Consider the following 14099-nt stretch of genomic DNA (forward strand, 5'->3'; position numbering starts at 1 on the left):
AGACAATGAGGAGAATATTGCCTGGAACAGAACTGAGGCAGTTTGTGATTGTGAGAGGATGCAAATAGGTCTATCTAAGAAGTCCCCCAAAGAGAAATGACCTGACGCAAGGTTGTGGAGTTGAGCATCCACTCGTGTGGCCGAAGAAATATGCTGAATTTGTCGGCAAGAGTGTTTTGCTTTCCTTGAACATAGCTTTTAGAAAAAATGTTTCAAGCAATTGCCCAGTTCTAAATCTTTTTGGCCTCTTGTTTATGTAATACATCGCAACTTGATTGTCCGTGCGTACTTAAAACCCGTTAACAGTTTTGACATGGATGGGAAAATTTCATCAGCGAGACTGAACTCAATTTTGAGAGACCTGCCAAGGAAAAAAACCCTGAAGTCGAGAAAAACCCTGAAGCCAGAGAAAAATGAAAGAAAATTATAATTATTTTTTAATCGTAGAGAAAGTAACAGTATTAGAATAAAACAAAGAAATAAAACAAAGAAAAAATTGTGAAGTGGGAAGGTAATGCAGAGTGAACAGAGTTATCAAAAAGTACTTCGCTCCACGGAAAATGAAGAACTGAGATACTGTGAGCCTATGTCAGGCGGGAAGGCACTCACGCATGCGCGGTGCGGGCAGTTGCAAAGTTTCTTAAAACTTAAAGTGATAGTACACTTTTAATACTGTCCTTTACCAGGGCTCTGTGGATAACGTCACCCACATGTCAGAATATGCTGCCTGCTTGTCCTAGGATAAAGTATATTGTGCAGTAAGTGAAGCATGCTTGAGAAATCATCATGCAACCATTATAAATTTTACTTCAGACTCCTAAGTCAGTTCCAATTCTGCCAAATCCTTTACCAAACTCAGACATGCACATGCTGGATCCACACTAGTTATAATATGAATAAAAACGCACACACCCAGCAAGCACAAAGCAAATTAGATGCCACTTCACACCATGCAATATATGGCAATTCTTAACAAAGCAGCTCACATGGATTCTGGGGAGGGGAAGAATGACAGAATTGCTTAAAGTTCTGTTCAAATATATATATATTTTTAAAAATCACTATTTTTTCATTTCAGAGGTTGAGAATTGCAACCTGCCATATAGATCGAGCACATTTCAGAGGGATCTAGGACAATTCTATCGCTGCCGATTAAGAGCTACCAGTTCAGAGCAGACCTTTCACTGCGGGACAAGTGCAGCATAATCAGTATGACAGATAACATAGTATAGAGATCCTTTTCTTTTTTAGCTGTGTGCCTGGGGCAACACTGGACAATTGCAATCCTCTATCTTGATCAGTGTTTTAATCAGTCGCCAGCTTTCATATGGTGGGAGGGCAATGCCCTCCACATCCCCCGATCAGCACTCCACCTTGATCCACAGCCCCCCGTTAGCACTCCACCTCCACGCAGCATGTCAAAGGGCCATACCTCGATCCATCATGTTAAAGGCCCGTGCTGAACTTGTCCTGTGATGGAAAGTCACGCTGAACTAGCAGCTCTTAATCAGCAGCGATAGAAGGGGGGAGCTGAACTGGCAGCTCTTAAGGGTCATGATGAAGTGTCCCAATCTGTTACACAGTACATGGTTATAATTAGCTTGGATTTAAAAGGTCACTGACTCAAAAGGAAACAGATATTTTTATGTCAATTTAAAGCACTTATTTTGATTAACTCAGGTGAAGTCAGATTGTCCAATCATTCACTATAGAATAGCTATTACAACATGCAATTATATGATTGCATGCCATCTCAATCCAAGATCCAAACATCCTAACAGCAGAAGAAAGTGAAGGAAAACATCTGAATCCAGATAAGTCCCTCATATGATGAGGCAAAGACTTCTTAACCATTCACATATGTAAAAATGGGATTTCCTTCATTTTTGAAAATGTGTCTTGCTAAGAAGTTTTCCAGCATTTCTTTGGTATGGAAAGAATAGAAAATGGCATTTCTGCTACAGTAGCTTAAAAACACAGAGCAATGTAAAGTAGCATTAAGTGCAGTCCTTCCACCAATACAGAAATCTCTCACAAAAAAAACACTTAAGAATTACTATACATTCTACATCATCCTATTTTTGTAACATAGGGAATAAACTTCAGGAATCACATTAAAGCTTCTAAGAAAACATGACCTCTTATCTTTTGACTATACAATTCAATGTAGTACAGCACAGAATTGGGCAAACCTTTGGGCTCCAGGGCCACACTAGGAGCTCAGAAGTGAAACTGTCACTGCCATAGGACAGGACATATCTTACTGCTGCAAACCTTAGTTTGTCCATCTCTGGTATATTAAAACACAAGAACGCCCTCAATGTTAGGAGCTAATACATAATTTTGCACCAATTTTCAGAGTGGCTTAGCATTGTTTACAGTGTGTGAAAGCTTAAAAAAACTGTATATTGTGTCAATGCCTAGCAACACAAGGCAGAAAGAAGTCTGACAAAGTGTAAGTTTATATCACTTCAGTTTACAAAATTGTTACCATTACCTTCATCTTGTATAAATAAAAGGTTTCTCTTTATAAAAAAAAAAGTCTTAAGTTACTTGTTTTATTATTAATTTACCCAGGCACTACATAACTGAATGGAGAAAATTTGCTACAGTATCTGTTTTGAATACTCCTTATTAGCGGTGTCCAGTGTATGCTTTGAACCAAGATGTGACGGAAGCAGCAGCAGAAGAAATCATTCCACCTGCACTGGTGCTGCCAGCAGGCTGAGAGAGCTGTGTGCTTTCACTCTGCAGCATTTCCAGAGGCTGGGAAGGTATATCGTAAAACCTAGGGCTTGGCAGATTCTCCCAATCTGTTCCTAAATCAGTCTCTTCATCACTTATATGGTCATCCCCATTTTCATCTGTATCTCCTGAGACACTGGGATCCAAAAACTCCATAGAATCTTCCAGATCGGCACTGATTTCGAAAGGCCCAGACCTGTTTCAAATGAAAGACAAAATTACATGAGGGTATTTTTCCCCCCCTGCAGAGCTTCCTGGCAGGAGGCCAGATGACTAGGAAAGTGCCTGGAATAGAGACAGCAACAGTAGCAACTGAGACTAGAACAGATATACCGTGGTACCTCGGTTTACGAGTGCACCGGTTTGTGAATGTTTTGCAAGACGAGCAAAACATTCGCAAAATCAGCACCTTGGAAACCGAGCTTGCCTTGATTTGCGAGAAGCGCCCCCGCATCCGGCATCCCCCCGCTCGCGTTGCACCCCCCCCCAGGCCGCAATCTGAAATCCCCCAGACTCGCCTGAACACGCTGTTTACCCCCATCTGGCCACCGGCACCAACACACAGGACATGCCAGTGCCCGAAGATCTGCATCATCTTCTTTGCTGGGCTTTGAGCGTGAACTCGCAGGCCTTGAGCATGCGTAGATGCTCAAGGCCCAGCAAAAAAGAGGACGCAGATCTTCGGGCACCGGCATGTCCTGTGCTTTGGTGCCGGTGGCCAGATGGCGGTTAGCAGCGTGTTCGGGTGGGTCTGGGGGATTTCAGATCGCGGCGGGGGGGGGGCGACGCGAGCGGGGGGATGCTGGATCGCAGGGGGAGGGTGGCGGATCACACGGGGGGAGCAATGCCGGTGCTCGGGGGGAGGGGTAGAGCAGCGCCGCTGGCCTCAGGGGGTGTGGGTGGGTGGGAACGTATCAAGCGAGTTTTCCTTAGTTCCTATGGGGAAACTCGCTTTGATATACGAGTATTTTAGTTTACGAGTATGCTTCTGGAACGAATTATGCTCGTAAACCAAGGTACCACTGTAAATTTAAACAAAATATTTTTTGTGAGTGGTGACAATAAATAAGTGCTATAAAGAACTGCAGAGCAGAAAACAGTAAGAATGGGTGACGTAAACCTGCAAGGGAAAGTCTTCAGGTAAAAGAATGGCTGAAATTAAGAGAAAGGACCACAAAGAAGGAACAGATAATGTGGAGCACAGAAGGAGACTAGGAACTAAAAGACAAAAGAAAATTGAAAAAAAGAAGAAGTTTGAAATTAGGCAAAATTTGATTTTATGTTGTAGTGGAATAAATAAAAGCTATGAAATCCAGGAGTACAGAATGTGAAGAACACTCACTGATCTCATGTAGTGAATGTCCTTTGTTGTAAATCACACAGGAGCTCATATTTCTTTTGAAATTAGATTGATTTTTATTTTTACTCATTATCAGAGCAATTCTGTAACAGGATACCTGGTAGTATTTTATAAAGGAAAGTAGGTTCTTAACAGAACTGGGTATATACATGCTTAACATTTAGGCTTAAGCACTTATGCCAGTCACAGAGCTTGTTTAAGTGAAAGAGCTTAAGTGCTGCAGATAGCTGTGTACCTTAAAAGTTACAAAAATTAAAAAATATCACTCCAAAACAAAAGTACCACACAAGCCAAGAAAGCTAGCTTATTACTTAAGCGAAAGAAAAGCCTCAGACAAACGGAGAGGTGTACCCACACTCTTCCACCAAAGCATCATAGGCAAAAAACTTTCACACAAGTTTAAAGTTAGCAGGTGGGAGCAAAAAAATAGTCGTGAATGATTAATGGTAAAAAACCACTGAACACAAACAGGTCAGGCCGACGATCGTTTCGTGTCCGGTAACCACTGCTTCAGGGCCTTAGTGCCACATCCAGGCTATCAGTATGCAGATCCTAACTGCTGCTTTTAACCTATGATGCTTTGGTGGAAGAATGTGGGTACACCTCTCTGTTTGTCTGAGGCTTTTCTTTCGCTTAAGTAATAAGCTAGCTAGCTTTCTTGGTTTGTGTGGTTGTTATGCCTATGGCCAGGGGGTAACTGAAACTCAACATACTACGTAATATGTCTCCTCAAGTCTGCTTATCTGACCTAGGTGTTGCCAAGACATCAAAAGGACAGTAAAACCAGATAGGGAAACTGGTTTAACACCTCCTTGACCTGAATGTTGTCCAAACAACATCAAAAGGACAGTAAAAACCAGATGGGAAGCTGATTTCTGCAACACCTCCTTGCTTATATGACATCCTGACTTCCTTGACCTGAGTGCTGTCCAAACGAAGAACAAAAGACCAGGACCGGGTGTGCCGGAATCGTAAATAAAGAACGCTGGTTACTGCAGGACCAGCTGTTTTTACTATGAACTCAGCAGTTTTCATCCTATATAAGAACGGAATTCTGCCCCTAACATTAGAATCCAAGACGTCTAAAGGGACAGTTTCCCGTGTCCACCCACCTATCAATTGCAGGGATTCCCAATTGTGAAGATGGTCGTTGCCTGGGATTACGGTGATGCTATTTTATTCTTATATTCATATATATATATATATATATATATATATATATATATTAAAGGGTTATTGTTTATGCTTTTATATTGTCTGTGTGCTTTTCTGAGTGTCACTGATCATCCCATCTGACAGAAATAAGTGGCGGAACAGTGGTACTTTTGTATACAGCCTTAAAAGTTACATACACAAGTTTAAGTGTACACCCACTTGCAATTATGAAAATAGAAAACTCATGTGGGTTTAAAATAATGGCATTTGCATGCATACATAAACATTTGTGCATGAAACTGGCATGTAAGTGGTAGCATCTATGTTACAAAATTATCAGGAAAGGAATGGAAAACAAAGATGAAAATGTTATAGTCAAACTTCAGTTTGCGAGTAGTGCGGTTTGCGAGTATTTTGCTTTTCAATTGCTCCGCATTATTTGCTTATTGCCCCATCATACTGTAATTGCTTTTCTATTGCTCTTTAAGTGCTTTGTATGACTTTTTTGTACAATATGCTTATTTGTTCTTAATTGCCTCAGTTTGCTTCATATTGAATATACATATACTTTTTTATCCATACCTAACCACCTGGGTAGATTTTATTGATTTACATGTGTTTATTCATGTTTTTGGATTAAGAGCTAAATTACATTTTTCTTTCATTGCATGGCTTTGATTATGTTATGTACTCTTCAGATTATAATGTGATTCCTATACACATGTTTTTAATTATTTTTTAATTACGTTTTTAATTATGTTGTTTGTTTATTTTCAGCTTATATTGTTTTTATCCATATCTTTTACATTTATAAACATGTTTTTACGATGTTTTTTTTAAATTATGTCTTTATTTATGTTTATTGTTTTAACATGGTCCTTTAGACTCTTGATAAAGGCACGTGCACCGAAACACTGTCAGTGTCGAGTCTTTGAGCTATTGTGACAAATTCACTAATAAAGTGACTTTTTGAACTATATACCCATGGCTGAATTCCTGACATCTTAGCCTCACAACTCATCATTGAGGCCAGTCCTTGGCTTCTGATTCAGTATGAAATAAACCTACCAGGATGCTTGAAACATAACACCCAATTGGGCAGGAAAATCGAATCGAATCGAAATTTTTTTTCCTGAATCGAGCAACACTACCCTGTACCCTTCCCTTGGGTGACTGATTTCATTTATCTACTAACTCCGAAAGGTTAAAAAAGAAAGCCAGTTGGTCACTTGTTTGAAACTTAACTACAAAGCACATGATCACAATTTATTCAAGCAATCAGTGCCCCCCACAACAACCAACTGCAGGCAGTTCAAGTCTTTACCTTAGTGTTTTACAATGAAGAGGATTAGGCTTTTCTGATGAATATACAGTATATGTATGTATGTATGTTAGACTTTTATGTAAACCACGTAGGTTTTATGCAGTATAACAAATTTTAAATAAATTATGTGAACACTTCCTTACTTTAGGTAGAGAAGTTACTTCATGATTTATTAACAGCTAACACAAATATTAAACATACCTCACAGAGCTATATTTTATCCATTTGATTAAATAAAAAGTGATCATACAAGGGATACAGCATGTATATAGTATTAGCTCTTATTCAGGGCTTGCCTTAACTATGCAAACCTAACCATGATGACTTCTAAGTAGTACAAACTATAACTAACCTGCCCAAATTTTCCATGTCAGGACTGACCAGGTACATGAGGTTCCTGAGCGTATGTAATGGATGCATCAAGTCCAAATTTACATGCTGCAAGAAAAGAAAAGTGGAGAAAAAAAAATCCCAAAGACATTGCAACTTTAGACCATTAAAATTGTTTTACACTGATAAAATGTTCCCTCCTAAAATAAATCAATTTAAGTACCCTTTTAAGGTGAACTCTGTTAATTTCTTTCCCTTGTCCTGCTACCTGCTAAAGCAGTCCAGACCAATAGATTGTGTCCCCTCCCGACTAGATAAAGGTGGAGAACTTGAGCTGTTTCAGTGACAAATGATATAAGGGCTGATATAGACTTAATGACTCAATGTGCTCTTGTCAAAGCAGAAAATTTCCAAGTTTCTTTTGTATTTGATATACCCCCTAGAGAACTATTGCAGGCACATACAGTATACTAAGTGAAATGAATAAACTAACCCCAAGAACCGAGCAGAAAATAGACATCAATACTGGAAAATAGGACCGACAAAGCCCCAATACCAAAACACAACACCACAGGATTCCAGAGCAGGCCCTACACTTCAATACCAGGAAGCAAGGAAAGGACTTTAGCAGCAGTGTATGAATAAGTTTAACCTTCCTTATCATCCTGCTAGACCAGTGGAATGTACAAAATCAAAATCTCACAGGGCAGGAGAAGCCAAGGCCCCTGGACATGTCATGCTTTCAAGCAAATGGAACCCTTACCAGATAAAACAGGAAACTGTCAGTGAGTACTTAGCTGCTATTTCAATTATTCATTTCACATTAATTGAAGGCTTCTGCCCTGAAGCGCCTTAGTTTGAATGGAAAGCACCAACAGCCCCTTCCCCCCCCCCCCCCACCAGTGTTCAATGTAAATAGAAAGAGGCCAGGCTACCTTCAAATCCCAAATGATAGAGGCCTACGGGGCGTTCTCTCCAATTGAGAAGCAGAACCCTGTGACACAGAATCAGATGGGGCTCCAATGCCAGGTAACTGCAAGACCTTCAACAGCCCAACAGACTGAAGCAAGAGCTCCCTGCTAGAGAAGATCAGGCTCTAAGTTCCTTGATTTACCTAGCAGCTGAAAAACTCCAGCTAGAATAGGGGAAAACCAATGCTGTAATCCCTATTTGTTACGTCCCGTACACTAGGTGTTCAATCCCAACCCACAATCTGGGAGTTGCAGAAATCCACTTTTTTAAGCACATGCTCTTCCCCCTTGGACTGAGAGTTATAAACATATCCAGTAATAATTTCTGAAAGCAATCTGTGCAGAAGTCTTTTGCAGCTGCTTTGCTTCTTTTTCTTGTTTTTTCACTTTAAAGTTCGCTTTCTCGGTGGCTTCGGTGCCTTGAGACCCCTTCCTGGTGGTCCCCTGTCAGAGGAAAGGATGCAGTCCCACAGTGCCATACTGCAGCTTCATAAAGAAACTCTGGTGGATCTGTGAAACCAGCCTGCTGTGTGCCACCCTCGGGGGCTCTTCCCCTGAGAGTTTGTTTGCTCGTTGACCTTCTCACAGGTTTTAAGCAGAGGCTGTATGCGTCAAGAGTGAAACCCACCCAGGTTTCAAGGCGCAGGCTGCCTTTCCCACCCCCGACCACGTGGTGAGGATCCAGTGGAGGCAGAGGTAATAGTCGGTGTCCAGCCAACTAACAAACAGTGCGAAGATCTTCAACTCTGGTCATTTGGAGAAGTTTCTGAAGCAGAAAATCCTTTCCCTCCATTTAGCTGCTGTTAAAATTGCTGACAGGCAACGCACTGCAGAACTGTGAGTAAACCTCCATTATTTCCTATGGGAACTTCAGGGGTGGCTTGTTGAAAGTAGAGAATGACACGGTGACAAAATTTATCACCGTCCCCGTCGATAACCACGGGAAATAATCCCAGGTCATTTTTTAGTGTCTATTTCAACCTCAGTCCTTCTACACCAGCAATCTTCAAAGCAAAGCTTGCGGGTCAGTGGTTGTGGCCATTCATACTCTGATTCTTCCCTCTCTCCTTAAAGAATGACATGAAGATGGTTTCCCGCTGTTATCCGCGGGGACGGGAACGGTGATGAATTTTGTCACCGTGTCATTCTCTAGTTGAAAGCTTTTAAAGTCGTTTTTCACAGTTTCTGAGGGTAGGGTTCAGATTCCCCACCTTCCCAGATCCCAAATCGCTTTATTTTCGGGTTTTGTTTATTTTTGCCGTTTTTGGTGCAAATTCACCAACGGTGGCCATCTTGGATTTTCAACAATCTTTTTTTCAAATTTTTATTTCTGCCTCAATACCCCTCAATTTGCTTAATCATTTGGGATGGACTCCCCGGCCCCTAATTTATTGAATGTGTGTACTGATTGTGCCAGATTGGTGCTGGATCAGCGACTATATACTGCATACCTTAGCGTGCTGGGGGAGGGGGCAGGAGCTTCAGACTGCCTCCTCTGGGTACTCTAGGGCTGTGGAGCCATCCTGGGTCCATGCCTTTGGAAAAAATCTTGCTCAAAGGCCAGGAGCTTCAGACTTTACCTCCTCTGGGTACTCTAGGGCTGGGTACTCCTCTGGGTACTCTAGGGGTCCGTGCCTTTGGAAAAAATCTCACCCACAGGCCGTTCTTGAGTTTGGCACAAATGCCTAAGTTCCGAGTCTGGGGACTTTTTTGGTGTGGCGCATGTGCCTCAACAGTGCCCTACCATGGTTGCAGGGTATGACTTATTGCCAGAATTTATTCAGCTTCTCTGAAAAGCGTATTCTTCAGACCCCGATCATTTGACGCAGCTGGTGGAGGTGTCGAGTCTTTCTCAGCCTGGTATCGGAGCTTCCTATTCGGCAGCCCTCTAGTCCAATGGTAACAGACCTCAATTGCTGTAGTGGCCCTTCGGATATTATGCCTCTTCTGTTTCCTGTCACTGTTTCTATATTGGATCTGGCTGATACCCCTGCCGGGACTAGTCACCTCGGCCGCCATGAGAGTCCAGATATGGGTGCTGATCCTTCTATTTGCAGACCTTTTAAACATTGTTCTGTCCACCTTTTTACTGCTGATATTCTGAAAGATCTCAAATTGGATTCTCCACCTTCCACCTTTTTCCCATTCTATCCATAGCTCCTTAGTTTGGCTACAGAACAATGGGATACCCCAGAAAGCTCTTTATGATTTCTAATGCTATATCTAAGCTTTATCCTCCGACTCCAGATTTTCAGAAGATTTTTGAACAGCCTAAGGTGGATTCCACTGTGCGCAGGTTATCTGGCACACAGAGCACAAAGATCAGATCTTATGAAAGTTGGAGAGGACTAATGCTTTCAGACTGTCTGATCACCTTTTTTATCCCAACTGCTGCACCTCGCCGTGGTCGGCCTGTGTCCAAATCCTCGATGAATTCAAATAACCATTTCCACAACTTCCACCACCTGCGGCAGGCAGCCGCCAATTTCGCTTAAAGCCCACCCGACTGGAAGTGTGGCTGCGTCATGGGCGGAGTCTCGCATTATACATCTTGATGAAATTTGCAGGGTGGCTCCTTAATCCTCTTTTCACACTTTTACCTGGTTTTACCGAGTGAATGTGGAGGCTTGTTCTGTTGCTGCTTTTGAGACCTCGGTTTTGAGGGACGTAACAGAATGGAAGATTAGGTTTCTACCTTCAATAATCTTCATTTAAAAAAAAAAAAAAAATTATTGGTTTGTTACAACAAATAACAACTTAGGCAATAAACAAATTCAAAGAAAATCCTTCAAACTAAAAAAATAATCTTATCAAGTCCATATTATTATGGGGGTTGATTATCCTGTAGGAGTCTCCAAGAAAACATAGAAAAAGGAAAAAGCAAACAATATATCTTAATCTCCCAAGTCAGGCAAATAAACATTCTATTTTCACTCAATCTCAACCTCTGTGTTAGATACAGGTAACATGTCTAATTTAGATTTATCTTGAAGAAAAATTTCTAAATGAGCTGGATCAACAAAAATATATCTAGTATTTTGATACATCACTAAACACTTACATGGAAACGAAAGAAAAAATAAAGCTCCCACCTCCAAAACACGCGTCTTGAGTTGCAGGAACTGCTTTCTCCTGTATTGCGTCTGTTTAGAGACGTCTGGGAAAATATTTATCTGTTGACCACAAAATAAGGCATTTTTATTTATAAAATAGGAATGCCAAAGGGGAAGAGAACCACTGCAACAACGTTTAACTTCAAGAAAGGGAACTATGACGCCATGAGACAAATGGTAAAGAGAAAACTCAGGAACAGCGCCAGGAAAACACAGACGGTGGAGCAAGCCTGGACCTGGACGGTGGAGCAAGGACACGGTACACGAGGTGCAAAACCTGTATATACCCAGATTTAGAGAAGGGTGCTAAAAGAGCACAGAATTTTAAACCATTCTTTCGATATGTGTAAGGTAAACAACCGGTGAGGGAGGAGGTGGGACCCCTGGATGACGGGGACAGGAAAGGTGTGGTAAAGGAGGAAAAGGAGGTGGAAGACAAGATTAAACACGTTCTTCTCATCAGTCTTCACAAAAGAGGACACATCCAATGTGCCGAAACCGGAAAAAATCTTCAAGGGGGATCAAGAGGAAAAATTATTGTCAATGGAGGTATGCCTTGAAGACGTACTCAAACAGATAGAAACATAGAAATAGACGGCAGATAAGGGCCACGGCCCACCAAGTCTGCCACCCCAATAACCCTCCCCTACCTTTCTCTGTGAAGAGATCCCACGTGGCGATCCCATTTTGAGTTAAAATCAGGCACGCTCCTGGCCTCGACCACCTGCAGTGGAAGATTATTCCAGTGATCAACCACCCTCTCGGTGAAGAAGTATTTCCTGGTGTTACCGTGTAGTTTCCCGCCCCTGATTTTCCACGGATGCCCTCTTGTTGCCGTGGGGCCTTTGAAAAAGAAGATATCCTCCTTCGCCTCTATATGGCCCGTGAGATATTTGAGCATCTCGATCATGTCCCCCCTCTCTCTGCGTTCCTCGAGTGAGTATAGCTGCAATTTTTTCAGCCTTTCCTCATACGGGAGATCCTTGAGCCCCGAGACCATCCGGGTGGCCATACGCTGGACCGACTCAAGTCTCAGCACATCTTTACAGTAATGCGGCCTCCAAAATTGTACACAGTACTCCAGATGGGGTCTCACCATGGATCTGTACAATGGCATAATGATTTCGGGCTTCCGGCTGACGAAACCCCTACGTATACAACCTATGATTTGTCTAGCCTTAGATGAAGCTTTCTCCACTTGCTTGGCAGTCTTCATGTCCTCACTGATGATCACCCCTAAGTCACGTTCTGCTACAGTCCTTTGTAGGATTTTACCATTAAAGGTGTACGTCTTGCATGGATTTTGGCTGCCCAGGTGCATGACTTTACATTTTTCGGTATTGAAACTGAGTTGCCAGGTCCTGGACCAGTGCTCCAGTAGGAGTAGGTCGTGCACCATACTGTCAGGCATTGAGTTTCCGTCTGGCCCTGTGCTTTGGTCTGACGTGTTCCTGCCTACTACATTGCATAGTTTGGCGTCATCGGCGAATAGTGCTATTTTACCTTGAAGTCCCTCAGCCAAGTCCCTTATGAAGATGTTGAATAGGATCGGGCCCAAGACCGAGCCCTGCGGCACTTCACTGATCACCTCCGTCTTTTCAGAGGAGGTGCCGTTCACCATCACCCTCTGAAGCCTACCTCCAAGCCAGTCCCTAACCCATGCTGTCAATGTGTCTCCTAATCCTATAGAGCTCATCTTGTTCAACAACCTGCGGTGTGGCACACTATCGAATGCTTTGCTGAAATCCAAGTATACGATGTCTAGGGACTCCCCCAACATCCAGCTTCCCTGTCACCCAGTCAAAGAAGCTGATTAGGTTAGATTGGCAGGACCTCCCCTTAGTAAATCCATGTTGACGCGTATCTCGTAGATTCTCCTCGTCTAAGATCGTATCCAATTGGCGTTTGATTAGAGTTTCCATTAGCTTGCTCACTATTGATGTGAGACTCACTGGTCTGTAGTTAGCAGCCTCCGTCCTGCATCCTTTTTTGTGGAGTGGAATGACGTTAGCCGTTTTCCAGTCCAATGGGGCTTTACCTGTACTAAGGGAGAGATTGAAGAGCGCGGATAGCGGTTCCGCCAAGACGTCACTTAATTCCCTGAGTACCCTGGGGTGTAGGTTGTCTGGCCCCATTGCTTTGTTAACCTTGAAATTAGATATTATGTTATATGTTTGCTATGACTCTGTGGGGATATTCCCGCTTGATCTACTTTGACCTCCTTAGTTCAAAGTGGACAGTGCTGGGTGTAAACTCAAAATTTTGAAATGGGTCTGCAGAGCTATCCCTTTTCTGCAGCTGAGGGCCGGATCCCGGCACCTCACGGGTGAAGACTGAGCAGAAGTATTCATTTAATAGTTCAGCCTTTTCAGAGTCCGATTCTACGTAGTTCCCATCTGGTTTCTTAAGGCGTACTATCCCGCCTGTGTTTCTGTTTCTATCACTAATACACCTGAAGAGGGGTTTATTGCCCTTCTTGATGTTCTTCGCTAGATTCTCCTCCATTCTAAATTTGGCCTCTTTGACCTTTGTTTTGACTGCTCTTGACTTGGCCAGATAGTCTTCCCTAGAGTCCTGCTTCCCTGATTGTTTATAAGATATGAACGCTCTTTTCTTTTCTTTTATGAGGTCTGAGATCTCTGCAGAGAACCACTGTGGCTTATTGTTTCTTCGCCGTTTACTTACCAATTTAATAAAGCGATTGGTTGCTTCTTGTATGGTAGCTTTTAGAGTTGACCACAATACTTCTACATTATCTGTTTCTGCTCGGTTATGCAGCGCCTGATGGATGAAATCCCCCATGCCCTCGAAGTTGGCGTCCTTGAAGCTGAGGACCTTGGTTAATGTGTTAGATTTTGTGAAACCTTTCCTGAGATTGAACCATACCATGTTGTGGTCACTGGAGGCCAACCTGTCGCCCACCGAGACCTCTGTGACACTTTCTCCATTGGTAAGTATCAGGTCCAGTATTGCCCGATCCCTTGTTGGCTCCAATACCAGTTGCCTGAGTCGTGCTCCCTGAATAGAGTTTAATAGTCTTCTGCTGCTGTTGGACGCAGAGGAAAGTGTGGTCCAGTCCACATCAGGCATATTGAAGTCAT

The 14099-nt window shown here is 42.6% G+C and overlaps 1 protein-coding gene across 1 annotated transcript in view; it reads right to left on the reverse strand.

Moving 5' to 3' along the window:
• Positions 1-1630: 1630 nt before the first annotated feature.
• Positions 1631-14099, reverse strand: part of ATG14 (autophagy related 14) — a 52637-nt gene continuing 40168 nt past the window's right edge. Inside the window, exons 9-10 of the mRNA XM_033952854.1 lie at positions 6937-7022; positions 1631-2941 (exon numbers count right to left, since the gene is read on the reverse strand). Of these exons, the coding sequence (XP_033808745.1) occupies positions 2635-2941; positions 6937-7022 (393 nt within the window). The 3' untranslated portion in view covers positions 1631-2634. The remainder of the gene's footprint in view (positions 2942-6936; positions 7023-14099) is intronic.

Source organism: Geotrypetes seraphini, chromosome 7 (genome assembly GCF_902459505.1).
Source record: "Geotrypetes seraphini chromosome 7, aGeoSer1.1, whole genome shotgun sequence".
NCBI classification, from domain to species: Eukaryota; Metazoa; Chordata; class Amphibia; order Gymnophiona; family Dermophiidae; genus Geotrypetes; species Geotrypetes seraphini.